The sequence below is a fragment of the Colobus angolensis genome, unplaced genomic scaffold (genome assembly GCF_000951035.1).
Source record: "Colobus angolensis palliatus isolate OR3802 unplaced genomic scaffold, Cang.pa_1.0 Scaffold114, whole genome shotgun sequence".
In the NCBI taxonomy this organism is placed as follows: Eukaryota; Metazoa; Chordata; class Mammalia; order Primates; family Cercopithecidae; genus Colobus; species Colobus angolensis.
This window is the reverse complement of record NW_012112475.1, coordinates 1,448,205-1,460,277: the sequence shown is the minus strand read 5'-3', so window position 1 is coordinate 1,460,277 and position 12,073 is coordinate 1,448,205. Positions and strand designations below refer to the sequence as shown.

At 49.7% G+C, this 12,073-nt stretch overlaps 1 protein-coding gene across 4 annotated transcripts; it reads left to right on the top strand.

Annotated features, from left to right (window-relative positions):
* The first annotated feature begins 3,118 nt into the window (after nt 1-3,118).
* Nucleotides 3,119-11,516, top strand: BPIFA1 (BPI fold containing family A, member 1). Of its 4 annotated transcripts, XM_011959636.1 has the most exons (10): nt 3,119-3,132; nt 4,288-4,322; nt 6,006-6,180; nt 6,357-6,513; nt 8,073-8,180; nt 8,503-8,655; nt 9,662-9,746; nt 10,332-10,395; nt 10,767-10,842; nt 11,371-11,513. In XM_011959636.1, the coding sequence occupies exons 3-9, from the start codon at nt 6,021-6,023 to the stop codon at nt 10,805-10,807; spliced, it is 768 nt and encodes a 255-aa protein (XP_011815026.1). In that variant the 5' UTR covers nt 3,119-3,132; nt 4,288-4,322; nt 6,006-6,020; the 3' UTR covers nt 10,808-10,842; nt 11,371-11,513. The 4 variants fall into 4 exon arrangements, with proteins under 4 accessions (XP_011815026.1, XP_011815008.1, XP_011815015.1 ...); XM_011959618.1 differs by lacking the exon at nt 3,119-3,132 and having other exon boundaries at nt 4,260-4,322; nt 11,371-11,516; XM_011959625.1 differs by lacking the exon at nt 3,119-3,132 and having other exon boundaries at nt 4,260-4,322; nt 11,332-11,516.
* The last annotated feature ends 557 nt before the right edge of the window (nt 11,517-12,073 follow it).

The window sequence follows — 12,073 nt, the reverse complement described above, 5'->3', positions numbered from 1 at the left end:
TCTCTGGGAATGCTCTGGAGCTTCCAAGTCCATCTGAAGACCCTCTCTAACCCAGTCCCCACCCTGAGCTTTCTCCTGGGGAGGAGATCCCACATCCCATTCTCACATTCTGGAGAAGAGACCTTGCATACTAGGTCAGAGCCCTTTGAAAAATCAAACCAATTCTGCCCTTTAGAAATGGATCTTTCGGCCGGGTGCGGTGGCTCAAGCCTGTAATCCCAGCACTTTGGGAGGCCGAGACGGGCGGATCACGAGGGAGGTCAGGAGATCGAGACCATCCTGGCTAACACGGTGAAACCCCATCTCTACTAAAAAATACAAAAAACTAGCCGGGCGAGGTGGCGGGCGCCTGGAGGCTGAGGCAGGAGAATGGCATAAACCCGGGAGGCGGAGCTTGCAGTGAGCTGAGATCCGGCCAGCTGCACTCCAGCCCAGGCGACAGAGCGAGACTCCGTCTCAAAAAAAAAAAAAAAAAAAGAAATGGATCTTTCGTTTGTTTGTTTGTTTGAGACAGAGTCTCACTCTCCCAGGCTCAAGCAATTCTCCCGCCTCAGCCTCCCGAGTAGCTGGGTTTACAGGTGCGCACCATTAATGCCCAGCTAATTGTATTTTTAGTAGAGATGGGGTTTCGCCATGTTGGCCAGGCTGGTCTTAAACTCCTGACCTCAAATGATGCACCCGTCTCGGCCTCCCAAAGTGCTGAGATTACAGGTGTGAGCCACCACACCAGGCCAGACATGGATCTCTTGATTGACAAAACACCCTCAGCAAAGGCTTCCAAACACAATTGCAATCTGAGAAGTAGGAAGGAAAGGCACCACCTACAGTTTCTGAGAAACACATGGGGAGGGTATTGATGTCACCAGTGTGGGGTAAGCCTCTTAAAACGTTCATGGTGTGTCCTTCCATTTGTTTCCTGGTGCCTTGAGACCTTTCCCCTGTTCAGGGCATGGAGCATGAAGTCCCTGTGGCCACAAGGGAGGGCAGTTTCAACAGAAGCAGAAACAAGGCTCTTGACTTTCAGGAGCCTGAGTTTTTGATAAAGTGGTAGTGGTAGTGACAGAGAACAAACAGGTGGTTGCCAGCAGATGGGGGCAGGGTGTGGCTGTAAAGGGACCCATGAGAGTGCTTTTTGGGAGGATGGAACTGTTCTGTACTCTGATTATGATGGTGGCTGACTATACACGTGGTAAGACTCAAAGGACCATACCACTAAAAGAAGTCAATTTTACTGTAAGTTTTTTTGTTTTTATAGCCTTGGCTTTTGACTTGTTAAACTCAGGGCATAGGAGAGTCTGAGAACAGCACACACATAATGAAGTTGAAGCAAAACTTCCTGCCCACAAGACTAGAAAATGCCCTATGTTGTGTTGGTGAAGTGTGAGGGTCCAGGAGAACTGGAAGGAGCATAGTTCTGGTGGGTTCTGATGGTGACTCAGTCCCTTGCTGCTCCCAGGCAGACCTGGGCGTGGGAGGAAGGGAACAGAATCCCAGGCACATGTGTGGGATCCAGGGACAGAGGATGCCTGTGTCCACGCTCCCTTCCAGAGCCTGAGCCAGAAGAGAGGACGAGACCCCAGGGAGAGAAGGGTAACGGGAAGGTCTAGGTGGATCCAGGCAGGTGGGCTTGGGCAGACCCTCACAGTCCTGTATCAGGCCCAAGGAACTGGCGAACAGCAGAACAATTCTGTGTCTTACGAAGGAGTTGAAAGTAAATGCTAAATCCGAAGGGACCTTTCACCAGGAGGGAAGTACAGTGTCTCCGCAGTCTAGGAGCAGACGGCACATGGCTGTCTCTGTATTGCCAGCCAAAAACAGGGACAGGCAGCCCCCTTGGCACAAATGAAGCCCCTAGCACAGACATGAAACCCCAGGGGGGAATGGGGACATTTCTGTTCCTGAGCAAAATGGCATTTGAAATGGTAAGGTATAGATAAATCAGAAAGATGTGTGGACGCCTGAGTTTATGAACTGTGATTCATACCAGCTCCCCAGACATCATCTCCCCATAGCCCTGTGAGGCGGATTTTATTCTCCCCAAATTTTACAGGCGAGGAAACTGAATGAAGTTCAGGGGACTGGACTGACTTGCCCAGGGTTGTAGGATTTGAACCAGAGCCGTTTGAGCCCAAATTCACCCACTTTCGGCTGCAATACAGACACAGCCTCCCGACCTCAAACCAGAGGGTGTAAGCTTTCATTAACTGGCTGCACAAACTCTATTAATTCCTTGCCCTATCTGCCTCAGTTTCCCCACAAGGATAGTAGCAACCTGACCTGACCCACAAGAGTTATACGATGGGACCACTGTGAGGATGACTGCCATGTACAAGATGTGGGCAGAGTCCAGCAAGTACCTTGAATGGATAATCAAGGTCAAAGCAACGGCCCCAGACCCTTGGAGGCACCACCCAGAATCTGGAGAGCAGTGGAGCAGGCCGGGAAAGGCCTAGTGTGAGGGAGGCAGTATGGCCCACTGATGACCAGGGACTCAGAAAGACATGGAGGGTGGTGGGGTCAACTGACTCCAACACTCACTCGCTGTGTGTCCCCAGGAAGCAGTCACCCTTTCTGACCCTCAGCCTCCTCATCCAATGTATGAGAGACAACAATACCAACCACTCCTGAAGAAGATGAAGTTCAAATATGGAGAGCACCTGGCATGCAGTCAGTGCTTAATAAATGCATATTTCTTCCTTCTCTCTCCACTTTTGCTTATAAGATGTTAGGTTTTGCTGCGCTCACTGGTCCAGGACCTTGGCCTTCCTGTGTCTTCATCTTTTCATCTGCTAAACAGACTCCAAGGGCCCAAGTGGTGGGGATAAATGCCTGATTACTCCATTTAGGGAAAGGTAGAAGAAAGGGTAGGATAGAGACCAGGATGCCACAGGATCCTCCAGGCCTGGGAACCCAGAAAGTCTTTTCCAGGATATAAAAGAGAAGTGGCTCAGCACTTTGGGAGACCGAGGTGGGTCACCTGAGGTCAGGAGTTCGAGGCCAGCTTGGCCAACATGGTGAAACCCCGTCTCTACTAAAAATACAAAAACTTTGTGGGGTGTGGTGGCACTTGCCTGTGGTCCCAGCTACTCAGGAGGCTGAGGCAGGAGAATCGCTTGAACCCGGGAGGTGGAGGTTGTCGTGAGCCGAGATCGCACCACTGCACTCAAGCCTGGTTGACAGAGCAAGACTCTGTCTCAAAATAAAATAAAATAGAATAAAAATTAAGTGAAAATTTAAAAAATAAAAAGGGAAGCATGAAAGCATGAAGTTCACAAGTGGGGAAATCAAAACGGCCAGCAAGTGTGGGGAGGCACCTTCGTCTCAGCACAGTGATAAGCAGAAAGGACCCGAGTGTGGATGTCTCACCCCAGGCCAGCAGTTCGCCTCACACTCAGCCTCAGTTTCCCCCTTGTAGAATAGGAGTACGGGGCTGGGAGGATTTTGTGAGATGCTGCATGTGAACACTGTGGCAGGCTGGGCATATAGCAGGAGCTTGGCCAGTGTCCACTGTTGGCACTGTTTTTGTTGTTTTCATTCTCCAGTCAGTTGCATTCTAACTGTGCTGCATCCTATCTGGGTCTTTGGGCACTTGTCCCCACTGGATCTCAGTTTCCTCCTCTATAAAAGAGGAGCAGTAACTTCTCCCTCTCAGGGTTCTTGTGAGGACAGAGAGCTCCTGATGTGCAACAGGGGCTCTGAAAACAGGAGACCCACTGTGTTTCACCAACATGGTGAAACCCCATCTCTACTAAAAATACAAAAACTCTGTGGGGCGCGGTGGCACTTGCCTGTGGTCCCAGCTACTCAGGAGGCTGAGGCATGAGAATCCCTGGAATGGAGACGCACCCCAGATGTAGGATGCAGTGTCTCTTTTGACACTTTAGGAGAAAGAATCCACCAACAATTGGAGCAAAAAAAATTACAGCAGGAAAGGAAAGAGTCCAACAGATAAGGTCCCTTCCTGGGCTCTGACTGGCTGCTCCTTTCAATGCTCAAAGCTACCTGGGGAGCGTGGGTCCCCAACCTTGGCCCCACTCAGGAAACCATGAAGTCTTGAGTAACATCCCATCTCAGGTTTTTCTCTGTTTATCTTGTCGACCAAATAGTTTAACCGTCCCACCTGCTAATGTGATTGGCAATTATTTACTTTGGAGAGCCCTGAAAGACGCCGCCAGATTGCAGAATTCTCAATTATCTAGAAACCCATCACCCAACACACGCTTCCTGGTCCCCATACTATAAAAGAGGCTGCCTCCTTGGCAGAAGTGAGTGGGGGAGACAGAGGAGACCAGGACAGCTGCTGAGACCTCTAAGAAGTCCAGGTAAGAGCTGTCCATTCTGCGGCCCCTCTGCTACCCTTGACGGCAGGGATCTCAGGCTCCTTACTGTGGGGCAGGCAGACCGTACTCAAGATCACTCACTGGGGGCCATGCAAGAGAAACAGATCTGGCCAATGTCAGGCATGTGGGAATGGTCATTTGCTCTGCTGTCCTAAGAGACCAGTAATATTGATATAAAATGAGCACTATTAATGCCCTAAATCAAAGCCCCTAAGGCAAAAGTTTTAACTTGAGGTTGCCAATGTGGATACAGATGATCCAGAAACCTCCTAAATTCTTCTCCCAATTTTAAACATTTTGATGCATTTTTCTGAGACTAGGATCTTTAGCTTCCACTGGATTCATAAAGGGTCTGTTGCCCAAAAGAGATTCAGAGACCGTGGTCAAAGTTACCTCCCTAAGAAGGGCACAACTGGTTCTTTGGACCAAAAGATCTTTCATTTCCAGCCTTCCACCACAAGAATGGAGCTTTAGCTGAGTCAGCCAATAGATGGAATTTTGCACAAAGCCGCCAGTTGTCTCCAAAGTGTGGGTACTAGTGCTGGCTCTGGACAACTTCGCTGGCTGCCAAATAGACCTGTGGGAGGTCTGCGAGCCAAACCTCAGGGGGTGCCCAGAATTCCTCTAGGGCAGCTTGAAGAAGAAGAGAAAGGTGTCAAAACGATAGAATGCATGTTTGTGTCTTGGGTGAGGGGAGGGTTGGGAGACCTGCCTTCAACCACAGCTGTACCATCAATTTATTCTATGACCTTGGGAAAGTCACTACCCCTCTTTGGTCCCCTAGTTCTTTGCATGCAATGAAGACCCTGATGGCCCCAGGAATTCCCCAACACAGGTCTGCATGAGATGGTGGCTGTGGCCATGCGATCCCTATATTGTGTGACTTTCAAGGGCATCCACCAACCATCAGGCCAAAGGACTGAACGGAGATGATGCAAAACAGCTCAGTTCTTCAGCACCTGCATGTTTAACCCTTCTCACTTGCTTTGTCTGAAGAGCAGCAATGATTCAAGCCATTGAAGCAAGCCCGATTGGAGGATAAATCTGATGGTTACTTAATTTAACAGAGGGTTCACCTGGCTCTAGCTTCTAATCCTCTCTCCACTGTGTACTTGTGACCTTGGGGAAAGTTACCCACACTCAGGCCATGAGTACTTGGGTACATGAGTGGTACTCGGGTACATGAGTGGGTTTCAAGAGGGGATGGCAGTACATTTGAAACTCCCAACTGGAAACTCACTTGACCTCTGTGAGCCTTGGTTTCTCCTACTGGAAAATCAGACAAGGGAACTGTGGGCAAGATGGAGTGAGGTGAGGCTGGGATTCTTGGCAAGGAGGAAAAAAACCCTCTTCCTTGGAATGTGCTGGAGCCAGATACCAGTGGGGCTGTCTCCTTTTTAGGCCCCGATCAGTGGCCCTCACCTGTGCAATGCAGGTAACAGGTGCCCATGTCTTGGGGTTGTGATGAAGATGAAATTGTGTAAAGCAGTCAGCCTGCTGCCTGGCAAGGAGAAATTGTTCAGCAGTGCTAGCTATTACTAGTGACCCCCTGGTGTTCTGGGGAGCAAACGAATGACAACCCCACCCCCCAGGTGGCAGGAGCAGGTGGTGCGTAAATTCCTCTCTGATATTCATGGCTTGTTGGACTTATCATTCTGTCCACAGATACTAAGAGCAAAGATGTTTCAAACTGGGGTCCTCATTGTCTTCTATGGGCTGTTAGCCCAGACCATGGCCCAGTTTGGAGGCCTGCCTGTGCCCCTGGACCAGGCCCTGCCCTTGACTGTGAATCCAGCCCTGCCCTTGACTCCCACAGGTCTTGCAGGAAGCTTGACAAATGGTGAGTCTGTGACAACCTCTTTCAGGGGTGTGTGTGTGTGTGTGTGTGTGTGAGTGTGAGAGAGAGAGTATGTCCAACCCTGCGAAGCGGGGAGGGACAGGGCTGGATGGCGGAGGGGGCCTGAGGATCTGGAATTGTCAGATCTGACCCCCAGAGACCCTTATGCCCATTTCCAGCCCTCAGCAATGGCCTGCTCTCTGGGGGCCTGTTGGGCATTCTGGAAAACCTTCCACTCCTGGACATCCTGAAGCCTGGAGGAGGTACTTCTGGTGGCCTCCTTGGGGGACTGCTTGGGAAAGTGACATCAGTGATCCCTGGCCTGAACATCATTGAGTAAGTTGCCCTAAAATAGAGCTTTGGTCTCCACCAGGGAACCCCAGGTGAAGATCTGCCAGCCCCAGGCAGTGGCACTGAAGCAGTGAGGTGGCAGCCTGAAGGGGGAGCCAGGACTCAGTTCTGAGACCCATCTCCAGTCTGGCAAACCAGCAATGCCCTCAGTTCTAGGCATGTCCTGAGGCCCCAGCATCATCTGTAATCCTTACAACTACCCTCTGAGGTCGATTTAATAATCACCAGTTTGCAAATGGGAAAACCAAGGCACAGAGGTGCTTGTGTTCCTGCTGCTAGAGTGATACCAAGTGAGTAAGGCTCTCACTCTACTTTCCTAAGTCCAAAGCCAAGGCTCTTCCCACTACACTGTGGTCATTTTGTTCTTTCCACCTGTGAAATCCCTTAGAACACAGACGGCCTTTGATGTAAGCGAGAGTGTAACCTTCCCACCTTGATGATATCAATGTGATGAAGAAGAATGTGATGTCCATGGAAAGGTCTAATATGGTGTTTCCCATGAGACACCCAAGAGCTCACAAAGCAAAAAGCAAGAATGGAAACTTGATGCCAGTGAGCCGGGAGAGCCTGGGTCCTGGATAGGACTGGATCAAAGCCATTTCCAAAATCCTACCCACCCAGGGTCTCTCGCTCCCTGACTTGGAGACAGACAGACTTCTTGACTTCGATTTTCAAATGTACTTGTTGGATGACCTGGGACAGGACACCCTGTCTCTCTGTGCTTGGTTTCTCCATCTGTAAAATATAGATTATAGAACCCACAGAGAAAGTCTGTTGGGAGGACTGGAAAAGGTGTAAATCACCTAGCACAGTGGCTGGCTCAGTGAATGGCCTCACCCATCAAATGGCCTCCCTGCTTGGTGGGTGAGGTCAGACGGCTGGCTTCTATTGGAGACAACAGGGTGTGATGATGGATGGATGGTTGGAAAGATAGGACAATGGGAGAAAGGCTTCCTTCCACCCTCTCTGCACTCTCCCTGACTTCCTGCTCCTCAATCCCCATGATAAACATTGGTGATCAGCCACCTGACAGGGTGGGTGATTCTTACCCATAAGTGTTTGTGCAGATTTACTTCCAGTTGCACCTGCATCATTCATTCACCCACTGATCAATCCATCATCCAGTTATTCATCCTTCTACCTAATCACTTACTCTTCCATTCATCCACCCACATATCTGTTATCCACCTTCTTATCAATCCACAGTCAACTGATATGAAGTAGCCACTTTCTTTGTAAGGCTCTTAGCTGGCATACAGGATGCAAATATAATCCAGACACAGTTGCTGTCCTGAATACCTCACAGACTGGAGATGAGGAAAGGGTCCTGTGTGTGTGTCAGATCTGTTCCAGGGCAGAGGCCGGAAAAGACCTGATGTGTGACTCAGAACCCACGTGGCTTAGGCTGCAAGACTCCCCTCCCGTCTCCCTATCCTGGGTGGGAAGTTCTACCTCTGGGATGAGTACTGTTAGGTTAAAGATGGTTTCTGGATTTGGAGTTAGAGGAGCTAATATTTCCCCCTCCGATATTACTCCCTGGACAGTATAAAGGTCACTGACCCCCAGCTGCTGGAACTTGGCCTTGTGCAGAGCCCTGATGGCCACCGTCTCTATGTCACCATCCCTCTCGGCATAAATCTCCAAGTGAATACGTGAGTGGGTCCCAAGAGGGGGTGAGAGGATGGCTCACCAAGGGAGACCCTGGTGACCATGGGTAACCATAACAGGGGTATTGGAGTCTAACAGACCTAAGCCTCCAACTTCAGCTCATTTGCTGCTATGCTGAGCAGCCTTGGGTCACTTGGGAAACTCACTTGACCTCTTGAGCCTTTATTTCTTCTGCTAGAAAATGAGATAAGTACAACTGCGGGCAAGATGGAGGGAGGTGAGGCTAGCATTCTTGGCAAGGAGAAAATAACCCTCTTCCTTGGAATATGATGGAGCCAGATACCAGTGGGGCTATCTCCTTTGCAGGCCCCTGGTTGGTGCAAGTCTGTTGAGGCTGACTGTGAAGCTGAACATCACTGCAGAAATCTTAGCCGTGAGAGATAAGCAGGAGAGGATCCACCTGGTCCTTGGTGACTGCACCCATTCCCCTGGAAGCCTGCATATCTCTCTGCTTGATGGGTGAGGCCAGAGGAGCAGCTTCTCCTGCCCAGAGATGACATGGTGTGATGCTGGATGGATGGTTGGAAAGCTGGGACAATGACAGAATAGATGAGTGAGAGGCTGAAAGGGTGGGAAAATGGATGGGAAGGAGGGAAGGTGGAAAGACGGATGGATGGATGGATGGATGGATGGATGGATGGATGGATGGATGGATGGATGGATAGATGGACGGATGGATGGATGGACTGACAGATGGTTAGTTGGTTAGGTGGATGGAGAGAAGGATGAACAGATAGATGAATGGATGGCTAGATAGATAGATAGATAGATAAGTAGTCACTTTTCCCTTCTTAGACCAAGATAACCAATTTTATGCTGGATCTAGCAACAAGAAATTGGAGTTTAAGCCCTGCATATTACATAGGAATGGGGATAGAGGGCTTCCTATGTGAACTTGGGTAGTGCTTCTCCAATTTAGTTCAAAGCTTACTTATTTGCAGTATGGAACTGCATTGGAGTTATGGATCGAATCTACCAAGATAATAGACGTGAAAGTGCTTTGTCCCAGTAAGGGGTAAAATAAACATGGATCCTAACTAGGTTACTTATTTCAGTTACCTGTCACATGGGGAGACTGTGTCATACCTATTACGCAAAAGTTGCCCACGTGGTTAACTTTTAGTGAACACATACATTGGGCTTCATACGTGTCATCTCATTGGATCCTCATGACAGCTACATACTAAGTAGTATCCATTTGTTTATGGACTCTGCAAAGCCTTATTGACACCTGCTTTTTCTGAGAACCATGTGTTTATCCTACACATACCTGTGTGCACTACTGTACACAAATGTAACTCGCTTTCAATAGGACCCTTGCTGTTGGCCTGCACACGGGTGTAGATGGACAAAGCTCTGCTTTAGTGACTGAGTGTTAAGACTGTGGGGTTCACAGTGGCCCCTTCTGGAGCCTTCTCCACACCAACTCCAGGTCCCTGCATCACCCATAGCTTTTCTCTTTCAGACTTGGCCCCCTCCCCATTCAAGGTCTTCTGGACAGCCTCACAGGGATCTTGAATAAAGTCCTGCCTGAGTTGGTTCAGGGCAAGGTAAGTGGGCAAGGTGGGGATCCCCTGATCTAAACCAAGTTTTAGAACTTCTTGCACTGAAACAAAGCCCTGGGCTGAGTGGGTCTGAGTCCTTCAATTTGATAAGTAACTTCCATTCATCAATCTACTTTTCTATTGATCCATCTGTCCATGTTTCTTCTTTACATCTTTCCAAATGCATTGATGAGTCTCTGCTCTAGGCCAGGCCCTGCCTGTCCACACTGAAGCTGAAAAGGATTGGCCCCTGTTCTGAGAAGTTGGAGAAGTTCCCTGTCCAGCTTTCCATGGCCACAGACAGTCTTCCAACCTATGCCTGGGTGTCTCCTATAACCAGAGCACTCCACTCTACTTAGAATCAGATGTGATGACAAGAGTGAACACTGGGCTTGTGTGATTTGGGGTCCTTCACAACATCCCTCATGCCTCCAGTTTCTCCTTGTGCATGTGTGGTCATTGATCTGTGGGATTGCTTAGAATCACTTTCACACTGAAAAATGACAGGAAATTTCCCCCGAGAACCCCTGCTGGGGATTCTGCTGCTCCAGGGTGCCACTCTGCCTAACTCCCCTCTCTGCCTGTGGCCAGGTGTGCCCTCTGGTCAATGAGGTTCTCAGTGGCTTGGACGTCACCCTGGCACATGACATTGCCAGTAAGTACCTGCTTTCCAGCCCTTTGTCCCCCTCTGCAGGAGCAGCAACTTCCCCCAAGGAGTTTTTTTCCTGCACACCCTAGGATACTAGGTCCCGCTGGCCTCAACTCTCTCCATTTTGGGCTTCTTTTTCCCCGGAATATTCCAGATGATTTTGAGATAGACACCATGTCTCCTGCCTCAGCCCCGACACTGAGGACAGCTGGGCTGGTTGGTAGAAGGAGGCCTGGCTTCCTCCAAGCATGCTGAACACAGTCAGATCTCCAGAGGCCTCCATTCCCTGGCCCCCCACCTTTAGGAATGTGGACTCCTTCACGTTGAGATCATGACTGTGGTCTGTGTTTTTATTGTTTGTTTGTTTGTTTTTCTAGATATGCTGATCCACGGACTACAGTTTGTCATCAAGGTCTAAGCCTTCCAGGAAGGGGCCTGGCCTCTGCTGAGCTGGTAAGTGCCCCTCCCTACACCCCAGGATTTTGGGGGCTGGCTGTTCTTCTCCTGGTAGAAGGCAGCCGGCAGCTTGGGACAATGACATCCAATGAAAGAGACAAACATCTACAGAGGTACACACAGGGATGCACAGAGAAATCCACAGAAAAGCTGACAGAGGTGGAAGGATGCAGGCAGCACAGCTACCAGGAGAAACACACATACAAATGCCCAGACACATGGCCACTGATACAGATGCACACACTCTCACATCAGCATACTCACACACGCACACATCGGTGGACTCACCACACACAAGTACACGTGGATACACAGACACACACTCATTCAAACACACGCGCACGGAGCCCTGACCCCAGGCCTGATGCCTTTCCCAGGGTCTTGGCCTCCTCCTGTCCCTTTGATGCATGAGTTTGATGATGAGTCAATACCAGTAACACTCACTGACCTTGAGTCTCTATCCTGATTAGGGTCTTCCCCCAACAGAACTATTTCTGGCTACTTAATCCATTCCCTCTGGTCCAGCTTCCCAGTGCTCACAGATGACTGACCCATGTGCCGGAAGATGACACAGTCACCTTCTCTCCGAGGAACTTGCTCCCTCTCCTTTCCCACCAGGCGTGTGTAACATCCCACGTGCCTCACCTAATAAAATGGCTTCTTCTGCATCAGGGACCTTGTCATCCTTCACCATCTTGAAGGCTGCTGGGTTGGAAACAGCCCTGGCCTGGGTGATTGGGGCCATGGCATAGAGTTTGGCAGTAGATCTGAATAGTCTTGAGCAGGTCAGGGAGGTGTTCAAGTGTATGTGGATTTCAGAAGGCTTTCCCAGGCATCCTTAGAAAGGGGGGATAAGGCGTTCAGGGTAGATATAATACTCTAGGTACAGTTAATGACACACAAGCTTGCCACACCAGGAATGAAAATGGCAGATTTGTATTAGGGAAATGCAAATTAAAGCTACAATGAAGGCCAGGTGCGGTGACTCACATCTGTAATCCCAACATTTTGGGAGGCCAAGGCAGGCAGATCACTTAAGGGCAGAAGTTCAAGACCAGCCTGACTGACATGGCAAAACCCTATCTCTACTAAAAATACAAAAATTAGCCAGGGGTCGTGGTGTGTGCCTGTGGTCCCAGCTACTCAAGAGGCTGAGGTGGGAGAATTGCTTGAGCCCAGGAGGTGGAGGTTACAGTGCCACTCCACAAGATCATGCTACTGCACTCCA

Excerpts from the sequence above, each read along its gene's own strand:
- BPIFA1 (XM_011959618.1), top strand. The coding sequence starts at position 6,021 with ATGTTTCAAACTGGGGTCCTCATTGTCTTCTATGGGCTGTTAGCCCAG. Across the intron at positions 8,656-9,661 it reads CATATCTCTCTGCTTGATGG|ACTTGGCCCCCTCCCCATTC; the intron begins GTGAGGCCAGAG and ends TTTCTCTTTCAG. Across the intron at positions 10,396-10,766 it reads CCTGGCACATGACATTGCCA|ATATGCTGATCCACGGACTA; the intron begins GTAAGTACCTGC and ends TTGTTTTTCTAG.